This window comes from Triticum urartu, chromosome 2A (assembly GCF_056163025.1).
Source record: "Triticum urartu cultivar PI428250 chromosome 2A, HENAU_Tu73, whole genome shotgun sequence".
NCBI classification, from domain to species: Eukaryota; Viridiplantae; Streptophyta; class Magnoliopsida; order Poales; family Poaceae; genus Triticum; species Triticum urartu.
This window is the reverse complement of record NC_141874.1, coordinates 508,291,691-508,308,741: the sequence shown is the minus strand read 5'-3', so window position 1 is coordinate 508,308,741 and position 17,051 is coordinate 508,291,691. Positions and strand designations below refer to the sequence as shown.

At 49.1% G+C, this 17,051-nt stretch overlaps 1 protein-coding gene across 4 annotated transcripts in view; it reads left to right on the top strand.

Moving 5' to 3' along the window:
• Nucleotides 1-1,155: 1,155 nt before the first annotated feature.
• The window catches only part of LOC125538288 (DExH-box ATP-dependent RNA helicase DExH7, chloroplastic), a 29,677-nt gene continuing 13,781 nt past the window's right edge, over nt 1,156-17,051 (top strand). For 2 of the 4 annotated variants that reach the window (XM_048701557.2, XM_048701556.2), the window contains exons 1-14: nt 1,157-1,581; nt 1,661-1,766; nt 2,112-2,314; nt 3,455-3,554; nt 3,694-4,067; nt 5,556-5,774; nt 5,975-6,086; nt 6,177-6,392; nt 6,838-6,914; nt 7,004-7,126; nt 15,718-15,804; nt 16,520-16,620; nt 16,734-16,791; nt 16,974-17,039. In XM_048701557.2, coding sequence (XP_048557514.1) covers nt 1,279-1,581; nt 1,661-1,766; nt 2,112-2,314; nt 3,455-3,554; nt 3,694-4,067; nt 5,556-5,774; nt 5,975-6,086; nt 6,177-6,392; nt 6,838-6,914; nt 7,004-7,126; nt 15,718-15,804; nt 16,520-16,620; nt 16,734-16,791; nt 16,974-17,039 — 2,145 coding nt within the window. In that variant the 5' untranslated portion in view covers nt 1,157-1,278. Of the gene's footprint in view, nt 1,582-1,660; nt 1,767-2,111; nt 2,315-3,454; nt 3,555-3,693; nt 4,068-5,555; nt 5,775-5,974; nt 6,087-6,176; nt 6,393-6,837; nt 6,915-7,003; nt 7,127-15,717; nt 15,805-16,519; nt 16,621-16,733; nt 16,792-16,973; nt 17,040-17,051 lie in introns of all 4 variants that reach the window. The other 2 variants (XM_048701559.2, XM_048701558.2) reach the window with 2 other exon arrangements.

The window sequence follows — 17,051 nt, the reverse complement described above, 5'->3', positions numbered from 1 at the left end:
TAGCTCAAGGGGAATACGGTGAGGACTGGGTGTCCTGAGCTGCGTGTTCAGGACTGGGTGTCCGGGACTATGTGTCCTCAGGTTTAAATACCTAGCCACCCTAACCAGACGTACAGTTGTCACAGCAACTGGAACTGGTCCAACAAATCATTGTCTTCAACGAGTCACTGGTTTCATCCTTCCCTTCCCTTTACTTACTGTTGGTCCTCATGAAGTCATTGTATGATTGCACAATCTTCTGTCTTCACTGAGTGACTACTTGTTCTGATTGGCTTCATAATATCTTCCTACCTGATCCTTACTACCTAGCTGCTATTAGTCATTGTGTTTTCACTTCATTAAAATATTTGACTATGGTTTGCCTAGTGTAGTCTACTTTCCGCTGCATGGTAATAGGTTTATTTCTATCGTTTGTCTTCGAAACTTCCACGTTTTGAAGACTTTCATAAAAATCGCCTATTCACCCCCCTCTAGTCGATATAACGCACTTTCAGTTCCTATTCCTATTATAATCCTATCCTATGAACCAACAGAGGCATGTATAATATTTATTATGTTTGAGATGCTTTTGTGCTTTCGCTAAACTTTGATAATAGATATGAATCATTCGAAAATGCCAAATGGAGACTGAGCTCCGTGGAGGCCTTAATTTGAAAACTTCAAAAATTTAAACTTTTTTGTTTCAAAAATTTTGAACACAAGTACACATATACCTACATACATAATGTATACGTGTGCAATTTTTTAGGTCGAAATACGTTAAAATAAAAGCTATACAAAAAAGGCAAATCTGGGGCTTTTTAGCATATGTATTGTTCATCCTCGAAGTCCATAATTTTTTTGCAGCTCACAATTCAAGCTATTTCATCCTGAAATTTCACGCACATACACATTACATCCTTCTTTTTTGCATAGTATACACATTACATCCTTGCATACATGTGTTTTTTCACAATTTTTTGAAATTGAAAATTTTAAAATAAAGGTCTTCATGAAGCTCGTTCTCCGAAATGCCCTACTCTGAATCATTTTCGAAAAAAAGATGTTATAGTATAAACATTTATCCAATGATCAAATTTGGACAGTCAAATTTGTCGAAGCATGCATTTGGGCCTATTTGCTCGAAGGGCTCCAAAGTAAGCCTTCCAATCTTCCACGAGAAGCAACTCCCTAGCCGATTTTCCCCACTAGCCCCCGTCACGTGTCCCGCTGTTCCGGAACTCGATACCCCAGCGCGCCGTCGCCGGAGACGATCAGACGACACAGCCGCCAGGCCAAATGGCGCCCAAGAAGAAGCAGCCGGTCTCGAAGCAGAAGCACAAGCCCAAGCCCTCCGCACCCACCTCCTCATCATCCGCCGCGCCGCGCCTCGAGATCTCGTCGGAGAACGAACGCCGCCTCCGACAACTCCTCCTCAACTCCTCCACAGCCGGCGCCCCCTCCCCCGCGCCCCTAGATGCTCCAGGGGCGCGTGCCGAATCGAGGGAGCAGAAGGGGCGGCGTCTGCGCGGGGTCTACGACAAGCTGGCCCTGGAGGGCTTCTCTTCCTCGCAAATCGAGCAGGCTCTCTCCGCTATACCAGTTCGTACCCCCAAACGCTTACATAATCCTGCTGCGCTATCGAGTTGGCTGTTCATTGATGAATTTTGTTGTTGGGCAGGATTCGGCGACGTTTGAGTCGGCGCTGGATTGGCTGTGCTTTAATCTGCCCGGCGACGAGCTCCCCCTCAAGTTCGCCAGCGCCGCCGCCTCCTCTTCTCGTGCAGGTATTGGTTTGGAGGGTTCAGGGTTTTGTGCTTTGAAGTGGCGGCTAGTGCGTAATCAGGCGCATTTGTGTGAGCTGCCATGCGCGCGTCCGCATCGTTGTATCTTGTATGCATAGCTGCGATTTATGTACGAGCTTTAGCTCATTTCAGCACTTGCAGTTGTGCACATGACCGTTTGCCTGCATTCTGCGCTCATTGGTTTAATTGTGGATACTGGATTTTGTATTCTGCACGCCAGGGTAATGCGCACGCACTCTGCACGCCATGGGACATGGATTCGACTGAATGGCTGGGTGTTAGTTTGCCATGCTTACTTTTGTTGATTACTTTTGTGTGCTTCTGTAGGAGCAGAGGGTTCGGTTAAGGTAGTATCAGCAGCGAAGGATAATTGGGTGCCTCAGAGTCGTGGGCCTGTGGAGGAGGCAAAGGTTAGCACTGAGGGGTTGGAAATTAAAATTGGGAGACGGCAAGAAGAGGATGTCACATTGGACGATGGGCGGTCATCGCAAGCTGCATGGATCCTGCAGTACATGGAACAGCAAGAGGAGGTATAGATACATGAACAAGTGATTTATCGTTGGGATTGCTGCATCAAATCTTAATACTCTTTCAATAAACATTGGAGTTCATTAGGCATACATTGTTTTTGTTTATCTGTTAGCAGTTAAGTGCTCAGACCACTCTGTTTTATATTCTGAAATAACTTCGTTTATTTGGTGCCTCTACATCACACCTGTCAGACATACAAAGTTATAAACTAGTTTTTAGGAGACCCATTTCATTGTTTTGACACTTGTGTGCTAATTCGAGACGCTTCCTGAAAATGTTATTTGTTGTTTGAACAGAAAATTAGTTATACAATATATTAACTAATCATCCAGAGCCCTATTCACACCATTTGAAGTCCAATTTATCTGTTAAGCCCATGATTATGTCTGTTGTCACGGTCTGTTAATTACTATCTCTGTTATGGAGTGCAAGATGTTATTTTGGACATTGATACAGTTTGGAAATGTACATCTTTGACTGTTTATTTTCACATTATATGTTAGTAAGTAGTATGATATAAAGTATTTATATTGCAGAATGTACTAATGTTATTTTAATGTGGTCAATTTGCATACGAGTCATTAAAGATTGAAAAGTTTTACATCTTCAGTCTAAAATGATATCAGTTCAGTAAGAAAGTAGACATTGTAGACAACGATGCTGATTGACAAAGGGGCACAACTTCAAATGCATATTGGTACACTACAGACTGTACCATATTATTGTTGAAGTGTATATGTGGATTGCCTAGCCCTTTCCATCAGTTCAGACTTTTGGTTGCGTTGGCTAGTGCATGAAGCTTAACATGGTATCAGAGCTAAGGTCTTGAGTTCAAGTCCTTGCTTTCGCAATTTATCCAAAAAATAGCTGCTGCCCCTCTTTGTCCACGTATAGGCCTCTTGAGCCATACCTCTGAGTCTATCCACGTGTTGACTTTCCCTGTCACACGTGGGAGGGGGTGTTGAAGTGTATATGTGGATTGCCTAGCCCTTTCCATCAGTTCAGACTTTTGGTTGCGTTGGCTAGTGCATGAAGCTTGTTAACATTATGCCATTATTCCTCTCTCATGTTGTTTCTTTACTCCTTGTTTCATGTCCTATTTCATTGTATATTTGTTCCATTCCTTCGATTGATGTTAGGAGGAGGATGCAAATTCTAATGATTCCTCCACATGGGAAGATCGTTTAGCTGCAAGTTTTGAAGTTGCTGAAACAAAGCCAAGTAGGAGAAAAAAAAAGGGTAAGTTTGACAATTGTATTATTGATATGAAAGCTATAGCAATCATTTTCCTATTCTTGAGTAAGTTTTAACATGTCTCTTATAAGTTTTCAAAGTATTTGTGGTTGCTGGAATTCTATCTAATGAACGTTTGTTTCAGGTAAAAAGGAGAACTCCAAAAATGGAAGCTCAAAGGAAAATATAAGCCAATCTGTATCTCCTGTGTTGCCTAATTCGGAAATTGCAAGTGTTGAGGATGGTCAGATTGACCTGGGTGCAAGTGAGAACAAATCTCCCAGTCTTGTCCATATTGATGAAGGATCCAATTTACAAAAGGAAGTTCCTAAAAATGCCGGTGAAACTTGCACAAAGGAGGTTGAAGAAGAGGAAGTAGAGCTTGATAACTTGTTTTTTGAAGACTCGTCTGCTTGGGAGGTTGTGGCCCCTGAAATCTTGAGACAGCAACAAATAGAGAAATTATCACATGATGGTTATGGCCATCTTCTTGGGAACATAGATGATGTATGGAAAAAGGTCAGGTGCTCTTACATGATCTTTATGTGAAGGAATCGTGTACCCTCGCTCTTTACTGTGGTTACATATGCTCTTTTTTCATATTTGTAGTTTTAGGGCTGTTTTGCATAGCTTGGCTCTAGATTTCTAGACTGGAGCTGGACATGTCAAGTCAAATACAGTTGGCTTCACCTTCTTGCTTCTCTAAGGTTGCTTGGATCTTCCAATTTTGAGTAGGAAAATCGGAGAACCGTTTTGCACTCTATGGGCCCATGTTCTGTGTGTAAACATTTTGCCCCCGAATGCTCTAGTAAGCTGCAACAGCTTTACTACTAAAGATTTAGATTAGGTTGTTTTCGTTAAAGCGGCAAGAGAACATATCCCACCATATTAATATTTCCTTACTCCATAGTATTGTCTGTTGGATATTAACCCTAAGGTTCATGTGGAGGCGGCAGTGAGAGACTGCCATCTCCCATGCAACTTTGCACAAAATCTCATATGAGCCGTCAAGTTTACCTCCATTCCTGCTGGTCCCCTATTCTGCGGACACAAATTCATGAGCCAAACACAGAATGCAGTAGAGTGAAAACATATACCTGTTCCAGCATATGCCCTTGTACAGTTTAGTTTTAGTTTTCTCTCCTTTCCAGTTCTGTTTTGTTCGCTTTTTGCGCCTTGCGCTGAGTTTTGAGCCCTTTGTACTCTTGCATCATCTTGACGTTCCCTTCTAATACACAATGATACACATTTGGGTGCGTGTTCGAGAAAAAATATATATCATGCACATTATTGAAGTTATCTAGATTGCCAGTTTGCTACATTTATATAGCTGTATTATTATGTGAGGTTCGTCGTATGGATGGTCTGTCTCTGAGTGAGTCAGGACTGTTGCAGGAAATGATATGATCTCGTGTTCCAAACGAGGCCTTAGTTTTTTGGGAAATACCTTAATGGAGTACTGCAACAGGAGGATTGCTAAAAAAACTTCGAGGATGTATGGGAGAGAAATTACATTGAGTAGGACAGCTAAATGCATAAGTTAAATTGAGCTTATACAAATCGTAATGACTGAAGTTGAACGGAATGTCTGTCAATGGCAACTATGTTGCAATGGTTCCATGAGGACTAGCAACCAATTATAACATATATGGAAGTTTCATAAGTCGAGGTTTCTGGAGACTCATTATTTGGGCAATGAACACATCTGTACAATCTGAAACAGTAAGGGCCTTCTCAAAGGATTTTTGGAAGACTGCAATCCTTAAGATTTTTTCCTGTGTGTTCTGTTTGATTTTGTAGGGTTGCAATACACAGGTCTTTGTCCTAAAGATTCCTTTGCACTATATTCCATAGGAGAATTTCCATTTACTCAAACATACTGGAATGATTCCCATGTTTTTTCCTATGGTGTGATCCAACATGTTTTCACTGCCAAAGCTATTTAGGTGTTGTTTTGTCCTGTTATGCATTTGTCTCTAACTGTTTCATTATTATGGTGTTCTATAGGGAGATTGTGGTAAAATGCCAAAAGCTATTCTACAGAAGTTCTGTCAAAAACTTGGTTGGGATGCACCGAAGTATAGTAAAACATCAGAAAAGGATGGTAAATTTATATATGCTGTTAATGTATTGCGTGGTTCTACTGGCCGTGGTAAAAGTCGGAAGGCTGGAGGTTTGACGAAAATTGAGTTACCTGAGAAAGATGAAGAATACGTATCTGTTCAGGTTAGCGTTTACTAACCATATATATGTGTATCTTATAATGTTTCTTAAAAAGCAATCCATTTCAAATTCAATTAATTATTCTGATAACTTTCTTGAGATACACTTTGTAATACTATTTCTTGAGATAACATCTGAAAAATGAATAACCTTATTGTTCCTTGCCTTGAATGTTAATAAACATCTGCTTAATTTGTAAACAGGAAGCACAAAGTAGAGTGGCGACATTTGCTCTATATCAACTGTTTGCTGATCTTCCACTACGTCAATTGCTTATTGAACCATACTCATCACTTGTTTTAAGATGGCAAGAAGGTTAGAAATTTTTGATCATGCATTCTTACCTGATGAATTATAGTTCGTTTGTGCCTTTCTGCTAAATATTGCATGGTCATGAAAAAATAGGTGAATTAGAATTTTCATCAACATCAAGGGTGCTGGATACCGAGGATAGTCGAAGAGCTGGGTTTGTGGATATGTTATTGGATATGGACGCACATAATACTCTTCCATATCAAATCAGAGGTGCTCCTGAGGGCAGCGCATCCATTGACTCTCCGAATGATAAGGAGACCAATTCTGTCTATGAGAAGAAAGAGGCAACTTTGCTGAACCGTGCAGGTATTTTGCTGAACAGTACACCAAGCAATCATGAATGTGTCTGGTTATCATTTTCCTCCTTCCAAGACCTTCCTAGTATGTTATTGGCAGCATGCTTGTCTCTGATGTGTAGTGTATTTAGCAATGACACCTGCCTTCTCTCCTTGAACTTTCTGGCACCAATATGGTTGCATCTTTTACATCGAATCTGTTCCAGCGGTACTTTTCAACTTGAGCCATATTATATCCTGGATTGTTTTTCTTGCCTTGTATTTAGTTAACATTGTTTCTCTATTGTGATATCACTACTGTATCTCACTCTCTAAAACTATCTTGTATTATTGTAATTTTCCTTCATACATGTGTTAATAAATCAAGTGTAACTGTAATTCCACTTATTTAATTTTCCTTCATATGCATGTTAAGAAACCAAGTGTAACTATTAATGTGGCCTTTCTGTAATTAGGATCAAGACCAGAGCAAGCAGAGAGCACAGCTTTGAAAAAGCAGTTGGAACACAAAAGGAAGTTGCCCAAGTATCTGGTATGCAGTGAATGTGCATTGCAGTACAAGTATTCTCCATTTTTTTTTGGATATTTGTTCTAAAGATTCTCTGTTCACCTTGAATTCAGAAAATGCTGGGAGCAAGAGCTTCTTTACCAATCGCTAGACTGAAAAACCATTTCCTACAGTTACTGAAAGAGAATGATGTAATTGTTGTCAGCGGAGAAACTGGATGCGGGAAAACAACTCAGGTATCTGCAGTAGTTTTTTTATCCAAGTACCTTAGTTTTTAATGTTATTTCCTATTTTAGTATCTTCTTTCTTTGGTGCCAATGGTTATTGCAAGATAACCATTTCACATGACAGGCAACACGCCTTTGCATCACATCACACAACCGTATCCTCTCCTTTTCTGCAAGTGCACATAGATGATTCATCGCAGTTTGTCATTTGATTCCCTAGTGATAAGTATATCTTAATTATGGGTGAAGCAAGGGAAGTATCCAATTTTGTACTGCACAAGCATTCTGGCTATCACAAATTCTGCCAGTAGTTGTGGTTTGCAATACCTTGGCCATAAACTACTTGACTCTGAAATTCTCACTTGCGTGCCACATTTGAGAAAGGTTGTATAGCCAACCTGAAAATTTGTTAATTTCGACCTGGCTTTGTTGGATGTACTTGACTACTTCGTATCATATGCCTTAATGAAAATGCAAGTTGCTGCATTGGACATGCTGGCCGACTGTTGACTCCATGTCCATGATGATAACATGTGGGGCTCATGCTTGACAGATTCAGCATAGTGCCATCCTCATAATATGGGCGCAGTTAAGATCTTAATCTTTCCATGATTCAATTTCACCATTCAATATGTTTTTTTTCGAGAAAACGCAAAAAGGCTTTTGCGTTTCATTATATTGAAAAGAGAGAGATAGTTTGTTACATCCTCCTAGGAGGCACCAGTACAGACGAGAACACAAAATAACATCAATGGACGTCCCAGGTCTGTGGGAGGATGACACGCAGGCCTCGAGCACCCGCGGTCGCCCAGAGCGCAGCTTCTTCTTTGATCTTTGCAACCAAGACGCTAGTCGATGGGGTTGCAGCATTGAAGACACAATCGTTGCGATGCTTCCAGGCCATCCAAGGGATCAGCAGCGTTGCGGATGTGAGTCCTTTGCGCATCAGCTTGGGCGTGGTCTGCCGCGCCGTGTGCCACCAGATTGACAGGGAGCTTTCACCATTAGGCGCGCTGCAAGGTAGGTGCAGCCAAGACAGGATGTCATGCCAAACCTGCTTGGTGAAGGGGCAGTCCAGGATCAGGTGGTTCATCGATTCCGGCATCTGGTCACATAGCGGGCAGCGAGGAGGGTGCGGCAGTCCGCGGCGAGCAAGACGATCAGCTGTCCAGCAGCGTCCCAAGCTAGCGAGCCAGTGGAAGAACTTCACTCGCGGGGCGGGGGGGGGGGGGGGGGGGCAGCCTTTCCAGTTAAGTTTCCGTGCCGGGCAGGAAGTAGAGCCGTGGAAGGTGGCGAGGTATGCGGACTGGGCGGCGTATGTGCCAGAAGCATTCCATTTCCAATGGAGCTGGTCTGGTTCGGCAGAGAGAGTGATATTTTCAATGGCCCTCCAGGTTAGCAAGTATTGGCCAATCTCCTGAATGCCAAGGGTGCCATGAATGTCTGAAGCCCATGTGTGCGCCTGAAGACCGTCGGCCACCGTTCTGCTTTTGCGGCGGCGCTTGGGGATGAGGGCGTATAGCTGGGGAGCGATCTCAGAGATGGATTGCCCGTTGATCCAGCGGTCTTCCCAGAACAATGCCCGCCGACCATCGCCAAGGACCATGGAGGTGGACGCGAAGAAGAATGCGCGTTCCTCACTGGAGAATTGTAGATCGAGGCCAGCCCAAGCTCTGTTTCCATCCATGCGCGCGAACCAGAGCCATCTGGTGCGCAAGGCAAGGCCCGTGCGCTCCAGGTCATGGATGCCGAGGCCGCCTAGGCGAGTAGGGCGGCAGACGCGGCGCCAGTTCACGTGGCAGTTGACGCCTTGAGCCTCGGTGCGGCCAGCCCAAAGGAATCCTTTCTGGATCTTCTCAAGGAGTTTGAGAACTCTCTTCGGCGGCGCGAGCACAAGGAGCTGATGCAGGGGAATTGCACAGAGCACGGATTTGACAAAGGCGAGGCGTCCAGCCTTGTTCATGAGGTGCGCCTTCCAAGTGGGCAGCTTCCCGGCAGTCTTGTCGACGACAGGTTGTAGTTGGGCAGCAGTCGGGCGTCGCAAGGTGAGGGGGATACCCAGATAGGTGATGGGGAACTGCGCGAGGGGGCATCCCAGTGTCGCGACGGCCGGAGTGACCTCCTTGTCCGCACAATGTATCATCGTGGCTGTGCTCTTCTGGAAGTTGACCCGCAGGCCTGATGCACGGCCGAAAAGCTGCAGGATCTCTCTGACCACCAACGTGTCGCTAGGCGAGGGGTGGCAGAAGAGAATGACGTCGTCGGCATAAAGCGAGGTGATGGGGATCGCACGACGGGGGTGCAGCTGTTGCAGAATGTTGAGCTCGGCGAAACAAACGCCCCAACGTATCGACAGCAAGCACAAAGAGCTGCGGTGACATTGGGTCGCCCTGGCGGAGTCCACATCGATGCTAGATCGCCGGTCCAGGCGCGCCATTCAGGAGGACTCGGGTGCTGGCCGACGAGAGCAGAATAGCGATCCAGCCGAGGAAGCGATCACCGAACCCATATCGACGCAGGGCCTCGAAGAGAAAGGGCCACGAGACGGAGTCGAAGGCGCGGGTGAGATCTAGCTTGAGGAGGATGCGCGGGGCTCCCAGCTGGTGGAGGAGGCGCGCCGACTGTCGCACGATCAAGAAGTCGTGGAGGCTGCGTCCGGGGATGAAGGCGTTCTGGATGGGACTGATCAAGTCATTCAGCTTGGGCGCGAGGCGGAGAGATAACAACTTCGCGAAGATCTTGGCGACGAGGTGGATGAGGCTGATGGGCCTGTAGTCAAACAGGCTGGCAGCGTCGGCGCGCTTTGGGGTCAGCGTGAGCAGCGCTTGGTTCAGACAACTGAATCCTCGTCCACGGAGCGAATGAAGTTGCTGGAAGGCGCAGACGAAGTCGTGCTTGACGACGGGCCAGCAGGATCGAAGGAACTCCGCGGTAAAACCGTCAGGGCCGGGCGCCTTGCGCGCCGGCAGGCGCTTAATGGTTTTCCAAATCTCGTCTTCAGAGAATGGGGCCTCCAGGTCGTCAAGGGCGGTCGGCTCGATGATGTGCTGCAGGTCAAGGGCGCAATCTCGAGGTCGATCGGTCCCGAGCAGGGAATCGTAGTGCGCGAAGGCCGCCGCGGCCATGCCAGTCTGATCGGTGAGCACGACGCCGTCAATCGACAAGGAGTGGATCCTGTTCTTCTGCTTGCGATAGGTGCACTGGCGATGGAAGGATGTGTTGGCGTCGCCATCTTTGAGAGAAGAGATGCGCGCGCGCTGCCGAGCCAGAGTTCGCTCGAGCGAAGCAAGGCCAAGGTATGACAGCTTGATCTGTCGGCGGAGCCAGTCCTCGTGGGGCGTGAGCTGGCGAAGCTCCTGGGCCGAGTCGAGACGCAGGAGCAACTCACGCGAGATCGCGAGCTGGTCACGGATGTTGCCCACGGCGCGAGCGCTCCAGCTCGTGAGCATGCGCGCGGTGGCCTGCATGCGCCGCATTATGCGGCGGAACGGGCTTAGATCGTCCATCGAAATCCAAGCAGCCGCAACCACGTCTTGGAAGCCTGCAATGCGCGTCCAATACTCCTCGAATTGGAAGCACCGGTGCACCGGGGGCGAGGGCGAGCAGTCCAGCATGAGCGGGCTGTGATCGGATACAACCGAGGCGAGGCAGCCAAGGTGGCACTCGCCGTGTTGCTCCTCCCAATCCGCGGTGCAGAGTACTCGGTCAAGGTGAACCAGCGTGGGCGGGGTCTGCTCATTTGACCATGTGTATCGCCGACCATTAAGGTAAACCTCCTTAAGCGTGAGGTCGTTGATAGCACGACAGAAGCGCCCCATCATGTGTCTGTTGATGTTCCCGTTGTTCTTGTCTTCGTCTCGGTAGATCAAGTTGAAGTCTCGCAAAGCATCCAAGGACCGTTGCAATTGGCGCGGGCGTCGCGAATTTCCTGAAGAAACGCGATCTTCTCATGGTCCTGCTGCGGCCCATATACAATGGTCAGCCACCAGGGGGCATCAACGCTCGATGGAGTCGAAACCTAGGTAGTGAGCGTGTTGGGGCTGAACATGTGATTGTCAACAGTCACCATCCCGCTCTTCCAGGCCAGCAGGATACCGCCGCCAGTGCCGATCGCCGGCAGGTAAACATAGTCATCGAAGTTCAAACCAAGTGGAGAGTTAGGTTTATTATCTCCAGTTTGATGCTATCTTCTCCACGACTTGGTTCTTATGGATCTCCTCCAGGTCCTAGGCATCTTGTCTCTAGCTCTGCTCTCTATCGGTAGCGTTTCGAGGACAGTGGACATGTGGAAGCAGACGATCGACGCGTCGGTAGAAACAATCAGCGAGCAAATGGCGGTGCGCCGAGCGTGGGTGTTCAGTCTGCGCACATTCCAGACAATAATCTTCAGGCCATAATCCATAAAAGCATGATCGACACAGGGGGCACAAGCGCACGGCTAGGCCTCGATCGGCCTGCCATCGATGACCGTAGTAACCGGTGCGACAGAGGGGTCGGTGGGGAGCTCGCGCCCAACTAGCGCCGCAATGGCCGCAAGGACAGTCTTGGGGATCGGCGCAACAAAGATGTCATCGTATGCTTTCATGGCTTCCGGGGTGATCGCCTGATCCACACCGACGATGCCAAGCATGCGCAGTATTTGCACCTGCGTGCGGCGTCCGGCAGTGGGCAGTGCCCCGGTCTTCGTCTTGGCTGCGGTGGCTGAGCGTCCACGCCGAGGTTGGGCAAAGCTCAGCGGCTGTCTTCTCGGTTTATGGCCCGGAGTGGGGAGGACCGAGCTGAGCTGCCTGGTGGTCGCGGCGAGGAAGTCGCCAAGGGTCCATGAGCTTGTCGAGGGAGCACGTGGGCGGTTGCGGCGGAGCGTGACAGGGGGGACGCGAAGCGTGTCGCACTTTTGATGGTGGGCGTTGGCGTCTGGATCACATCTTCATCCGATGGGCCGTCAGCGAAAGGGTTGGAGGGCGATGGCCTGGGAGAGCCCAGGTTTTGGGGCCTTTGGAGGATCTGCAGCTGGGCGTGGGCTGCTGCAGGGCTTGCGGGCTGGCAATCAGCCGCATCAGCAATGGGAGCAATCAGCAGGCCATGGGTTGGCGGCAGGGCGACACCAAGATAGGTCAGCATGTGGTGCGGCGGCGGCAGGCGCTAACGCGCACAAAGTGACACTTTGTCCCGACAAAGGATCATCATCCACTGTGGCGACGGGCGGCGCCATTGGTTGGGAGTCCGGGACCTCGCTGCAGGTGGGCTCAACATCAGTCGCTGCGCCCACCAGGTCGCTAGGCGACACATGTGACGGGGCCGCGTCTGGCCCGGCGTCAGAGGTGGGGGGGATTGGCGCCAGCAGTTGGGGGCCAGATGGGGCAGCGACATGCATGTCCTCTTGCTGAGGCGATCTTGTCGGGGGAGTTGGCACCAGTGGTTGGGGGCCAGCAGGGGCAGCGACATGCACGGTCTCCCGCAGAGGCGATCCTGTCGGCCTGGGATCTGCTGCCGCCGCAGCCTTGGCTAGCGCAGCCTCCTTTCTTTCACGCTTTTTCTTTCCTCCCCTCTTTCCTCTTTTAGCTTTGTGACGAGAGGGGTGGCCCTGGGTGCAGATGGTGGGCCAGGCGTCCATGCACCGGGCTGGCGACGGTATGGGCGGCGTGTCTGCGCGCACGGCGGTGCAGACTCCGGACCAGCGATCGGCGACGGCGAGGCCGTCAGCGCGGTGCTGGCCACGGAGGTGCGTCCAGCCGGCAGCGTCGACAGCCATGCCGTCGGCACGTCCCTCCGGAGCAGCGGTAGTGCGGCGGCGCTTGCGGCCGCGGCAGCGCGAACGGCCGCGTCCGGGGCCCTGACCGGCAGCGGCGTCGCCATCAGCCGCCACGCGCCCGTCACCCGCCCCATCTGGGCGAGCCGCATGACCGGTGGGGGCGCAAGCCCGGTCGACGTCGGATCGGGCGAGGGCGATGGTGATGGGGTACGTGAGGGTGGTGACCGTGGGGGCGGAGGAGGCGGTGCGTCCCGGAGTGACCTCGACGATCTCCAGCGTCGCAGCGCGGCGAATGTCGGCGGGGTCGTGCGCGCGCCCGGAGAGGCGGAACGTGGCCAGGTCGGCGCGGGAGCGTGTCTGCGGGTGGAGGCGCTCAATCCAGACACCGGTCCCGAGGATGTGCTCCGCTGTCGCTAAGTGCCAGGCATGGGCGGGGATGCCGCGGAGCTCGAGCTCGACGCGGTATTCGAACCCACCGGAGCCGGCGTGGGCAAGTTTGCACCATGGGCGAAGCGACAATGAGAAGCGTGGGCAGCAGATGTAGTGGTCGCCGTTCATGCGGTCCTTGGAGGTGCGGGAGCCGAAGATGATTAGGAAATCTTCAGGCTTGTGGAGGTGGGTGGTGAAGTCGCCTTCTTCAAACCGAATGTGGAGTAGAGGAGCTCAACGATGTTGTCGGCGGACACATGGGGACGAGTCCGGCTGAGCACCTCCTCCGCCTCCTCCATCTCAACGGTGCGCGACATGATGATGCGCGTTGGTTCAGCGGCGTTCACGTGCGCGACCGGAGCTGGGGCCGGTGGTTGGGGGCGACCTGCACAACCGGAGCAGGAGCCGGTGTCTGGGGCGCGGCAGTCCGCAGGGCGGCGGGAGGGTCGCGGCCAGCGTGGTGCACGGCAGCCCTTGGGGCGGCGGGTGGAACGCGCCCAACGTGGCGGTGGAAGTCGTCACAGCCATGGGAGTCGTGGCCGGAGATGAGGCACCACCTGCAGCGAATGTCGTTGGTGCAATCGCAGACGCGGTGGCGGGGGTCGAGGCAGCGGAAACAGAGCCCGGCTAGCTCTTCGGGGGATGGGTTGCGCTGGCGCCGCGGCGACGGGCTCCACGCAGGCTCGCGGCGAGGCCAACGTCGGTTCCTGCGGCGCAGCTGCTGGTAGCCGTCGGCGTCCACCGAGGCGCCACGCGAGATGCGGTGCACCTCCGAGCGGGGCGGAGGCGGGCAGCCTGGGGGCCGCCGGGGCGGGGCCGCTGGGCGGCGGCGCGGGAACGACGTCGCGGACGGGCAGAGCCGGCGGTGGGGTGCGAGCGATGTCGCGGTAGGAACGAGAGGGAGCCGCGCTGTCAAACCCGGAGTCAGACCAGCGGCTGTCGCCGGAGGAGACGCGCTCACCGGGGGAGCGGGTGGGTGAGGGGGGGGGGCATGGCAGAGCGAGGGAGGAGGGCTACCGGCGTGGAGTCGACGGCGGCTGGGCTGGTGGAGAGGGGAGCTAGGGGAGCGGGAGGAGCGCTAGGAGCGGAGCCATCCGGTCTCTCGACGATCACCATTCAATATGTGAACAGAGTAATCTTGTGATATACTCCCTCCGTCCCAAAATAAGTGACTCAAGTTTGTACTAACTTTAGTACAAACTTGAGTCACTTATTTCGGGACGGAGGGAGTATATGGCTGTCCTGTCTGTCCAATACAATTGCAAGGACCAGGCCGGCGAAATTAGGGCCCCTGTGCCAAATTCTAAAATGAGGCCTATTTCCCTAGAATGATCAAACTATAATCAACTTATCTACAACTCCTTTATGATATTGAATTAAGTCCTCTAATTTTAATTTTCTTCTCATGTCTCCTAACTAGATTCATATTCTCTAGAGGACACAACTTGGATATTAATATACAAGTATATAAATGATGAAAATTACAAATTTGAAGGTATACACATCAAACAGTTAGCAGGATATTATTTGTAGAACTAAGACTGCGGAACTCACAGATGTCAAATTTGGCCTTGTCGAAATGTCCTGGACGAGGCGTGAGGGACTGATGGAGAGGCGTGATGCCATCACAGCGAGATCGATCAGATGTGCACGTTGGACAAAGATGACACACCCTTGATTAGTACTATGAGGATTGTGAAATGAATGTGGCAACGAGCGAGCTAGCACCTGTCCTGTACATTGAAGTGCTCTGTATTAGTTGATTTAGAGATTGATTTGATTAAGTTGAATTGATTTGATTAAGTCGATTTAGCACTTTGCCAGAATACGGCCGTGTGCCTGCCCACTCACCTGCTATTGTTGCTGCTGTCCCTTGCTGTGTTGAGGGCCCTGCCTATGCTGGCGGCTGCTGGTCCTCTGCTGCGTCCTCGGCCCGCAGCTGCCGTCCGTCTGCTGCGCCGTTAGGGTTAGACTGTAGATTGGGATTACTGCTCCTGCGCTCATGCCTTCTTTTGTGTGTGCGAACGATTGGTATTTTCCAGGCCTTTTTTTTTGTGTGTGCGAACAATCGGTATTCTCCAGGCATGCAGCGCTATCCGGGCCTTTCGGCCTGCTGGCTGCATCTGTCATTAACTAACATGAAGGCCTAGTTACTGATGTGCACTTCTGCTCAAAGAAAAGTTACTGATGTGCACCTAAATTGGTGCCCCTGCCACCTGGAGGCCTTGTGCGGCCGCACAGGTCGCACACCCCTGCGCCTGGGCCTGACGATTGTTATATTTCTAACATGTTTTTTCTAGAGCACTTGGAAATATATTTGGTACTGAAGACGATGCAGCACAAGTACCAGCTTGGGCTGTTAATTCTAATCCTTCCAGAAGCGTGGAATTTCTCATGGTTATTTGTCATCCACTTGCAGGTGCCACAGTTTATTTTGGATGATATGATTGAGTCTGAGCTTGGTGGTAATTGCAACATTGTTTGCACACAACCTAGGAGGATAGCGGTATAATCACGGTTTAGAACTTATATTTCATCTTTCCTTTTCAATGCAACATCATTGTTCTATAATATTACCTCGGTCCCAAAATTCTTGTCTTATACTCCCTCCGTCCCAAAATAAGTGTCTCAACTTTATAAGTTGTACTAAAGTTGAGACACTTATTTTGAGACGGAGGGAGTATTTGTCTAGATACGGATCCAGACAAATTGAAGACAAGAATTTTGGGACAGCAGAAGAAAAAACAAATGGCTTGGAAAAACCTGTAAGCAAGATAGACAAGACGAACTTCAAATAAAAACCAAATGCCTATGAACTATTGAATCGACTCAGGGTATTATGGAAACTATTTTCCTCCTGTCATATGCTAAATTAAATCCAAACGTCTTGGTATTAATTTGAGCAACCCAAATAAAATACAATATAATATAAGATTATGTTGCAACATTCTTAGCTTTAGATTTGATTTTTTTTGAATTCCTCCCCCAAAAAATCAGGGTTCAACCATATAGTGACCGTACATCATAAAATGCTGCATTATTATGAGATCATTTGGGACGGTAACTGCCTATTTCTGTCTGTTATATTTAAAGCACTGATCTTACAGTCGCTGGAGATGATCATCCATATCTTTTTCTTTTTGACATCAATCCGTATCTTCTTTTTGATTGAACATACATACATTGTTAAATATAACTTGGATTAGTCTACTTATTTATAGGCCATTTCGGTAGCAGAAAGAGTGTCTGATGAAAGGTGTGAATCTTCACCTGGCTCTAAAGATTCCTTGGTTGGATATCAAGTTCGTCTCGACAGTGCTCGGTGCTTGTTCTTTCTTTCTCATATGCATATGATATTCATTCGGAGTTATTACAAGTCTCAGCGATGCGTTGTAGATATGTTTGTAATAATTTTGATTCTTGCTACTGCTTTAGGAATGAGAGAACAAAGCTTCTGTTCTGTACAACTGGTATCCTTCTGAGAAAGTTATCTGTAAGTACTGCCCTCATATCTATCATTGTTGTGTCTTCATGAAGTGTTTTGATTGTGTGCCAAAGTTTCAGGCTTTCGGCTACTAAAAAATAATACTGTTTTTTCTTAATATTTGTTCTTCTGCCTTTGTCATTTCTTAATAGCTGCTAAGGATCCTTTCTTACAAACTTCACATATTTCAGGGAAACAAAGACTTAAGTGATGTTACTCATGTTGTAGTAGATGAAGTACATGAACGCACTATTTTGGTATGTACTTGC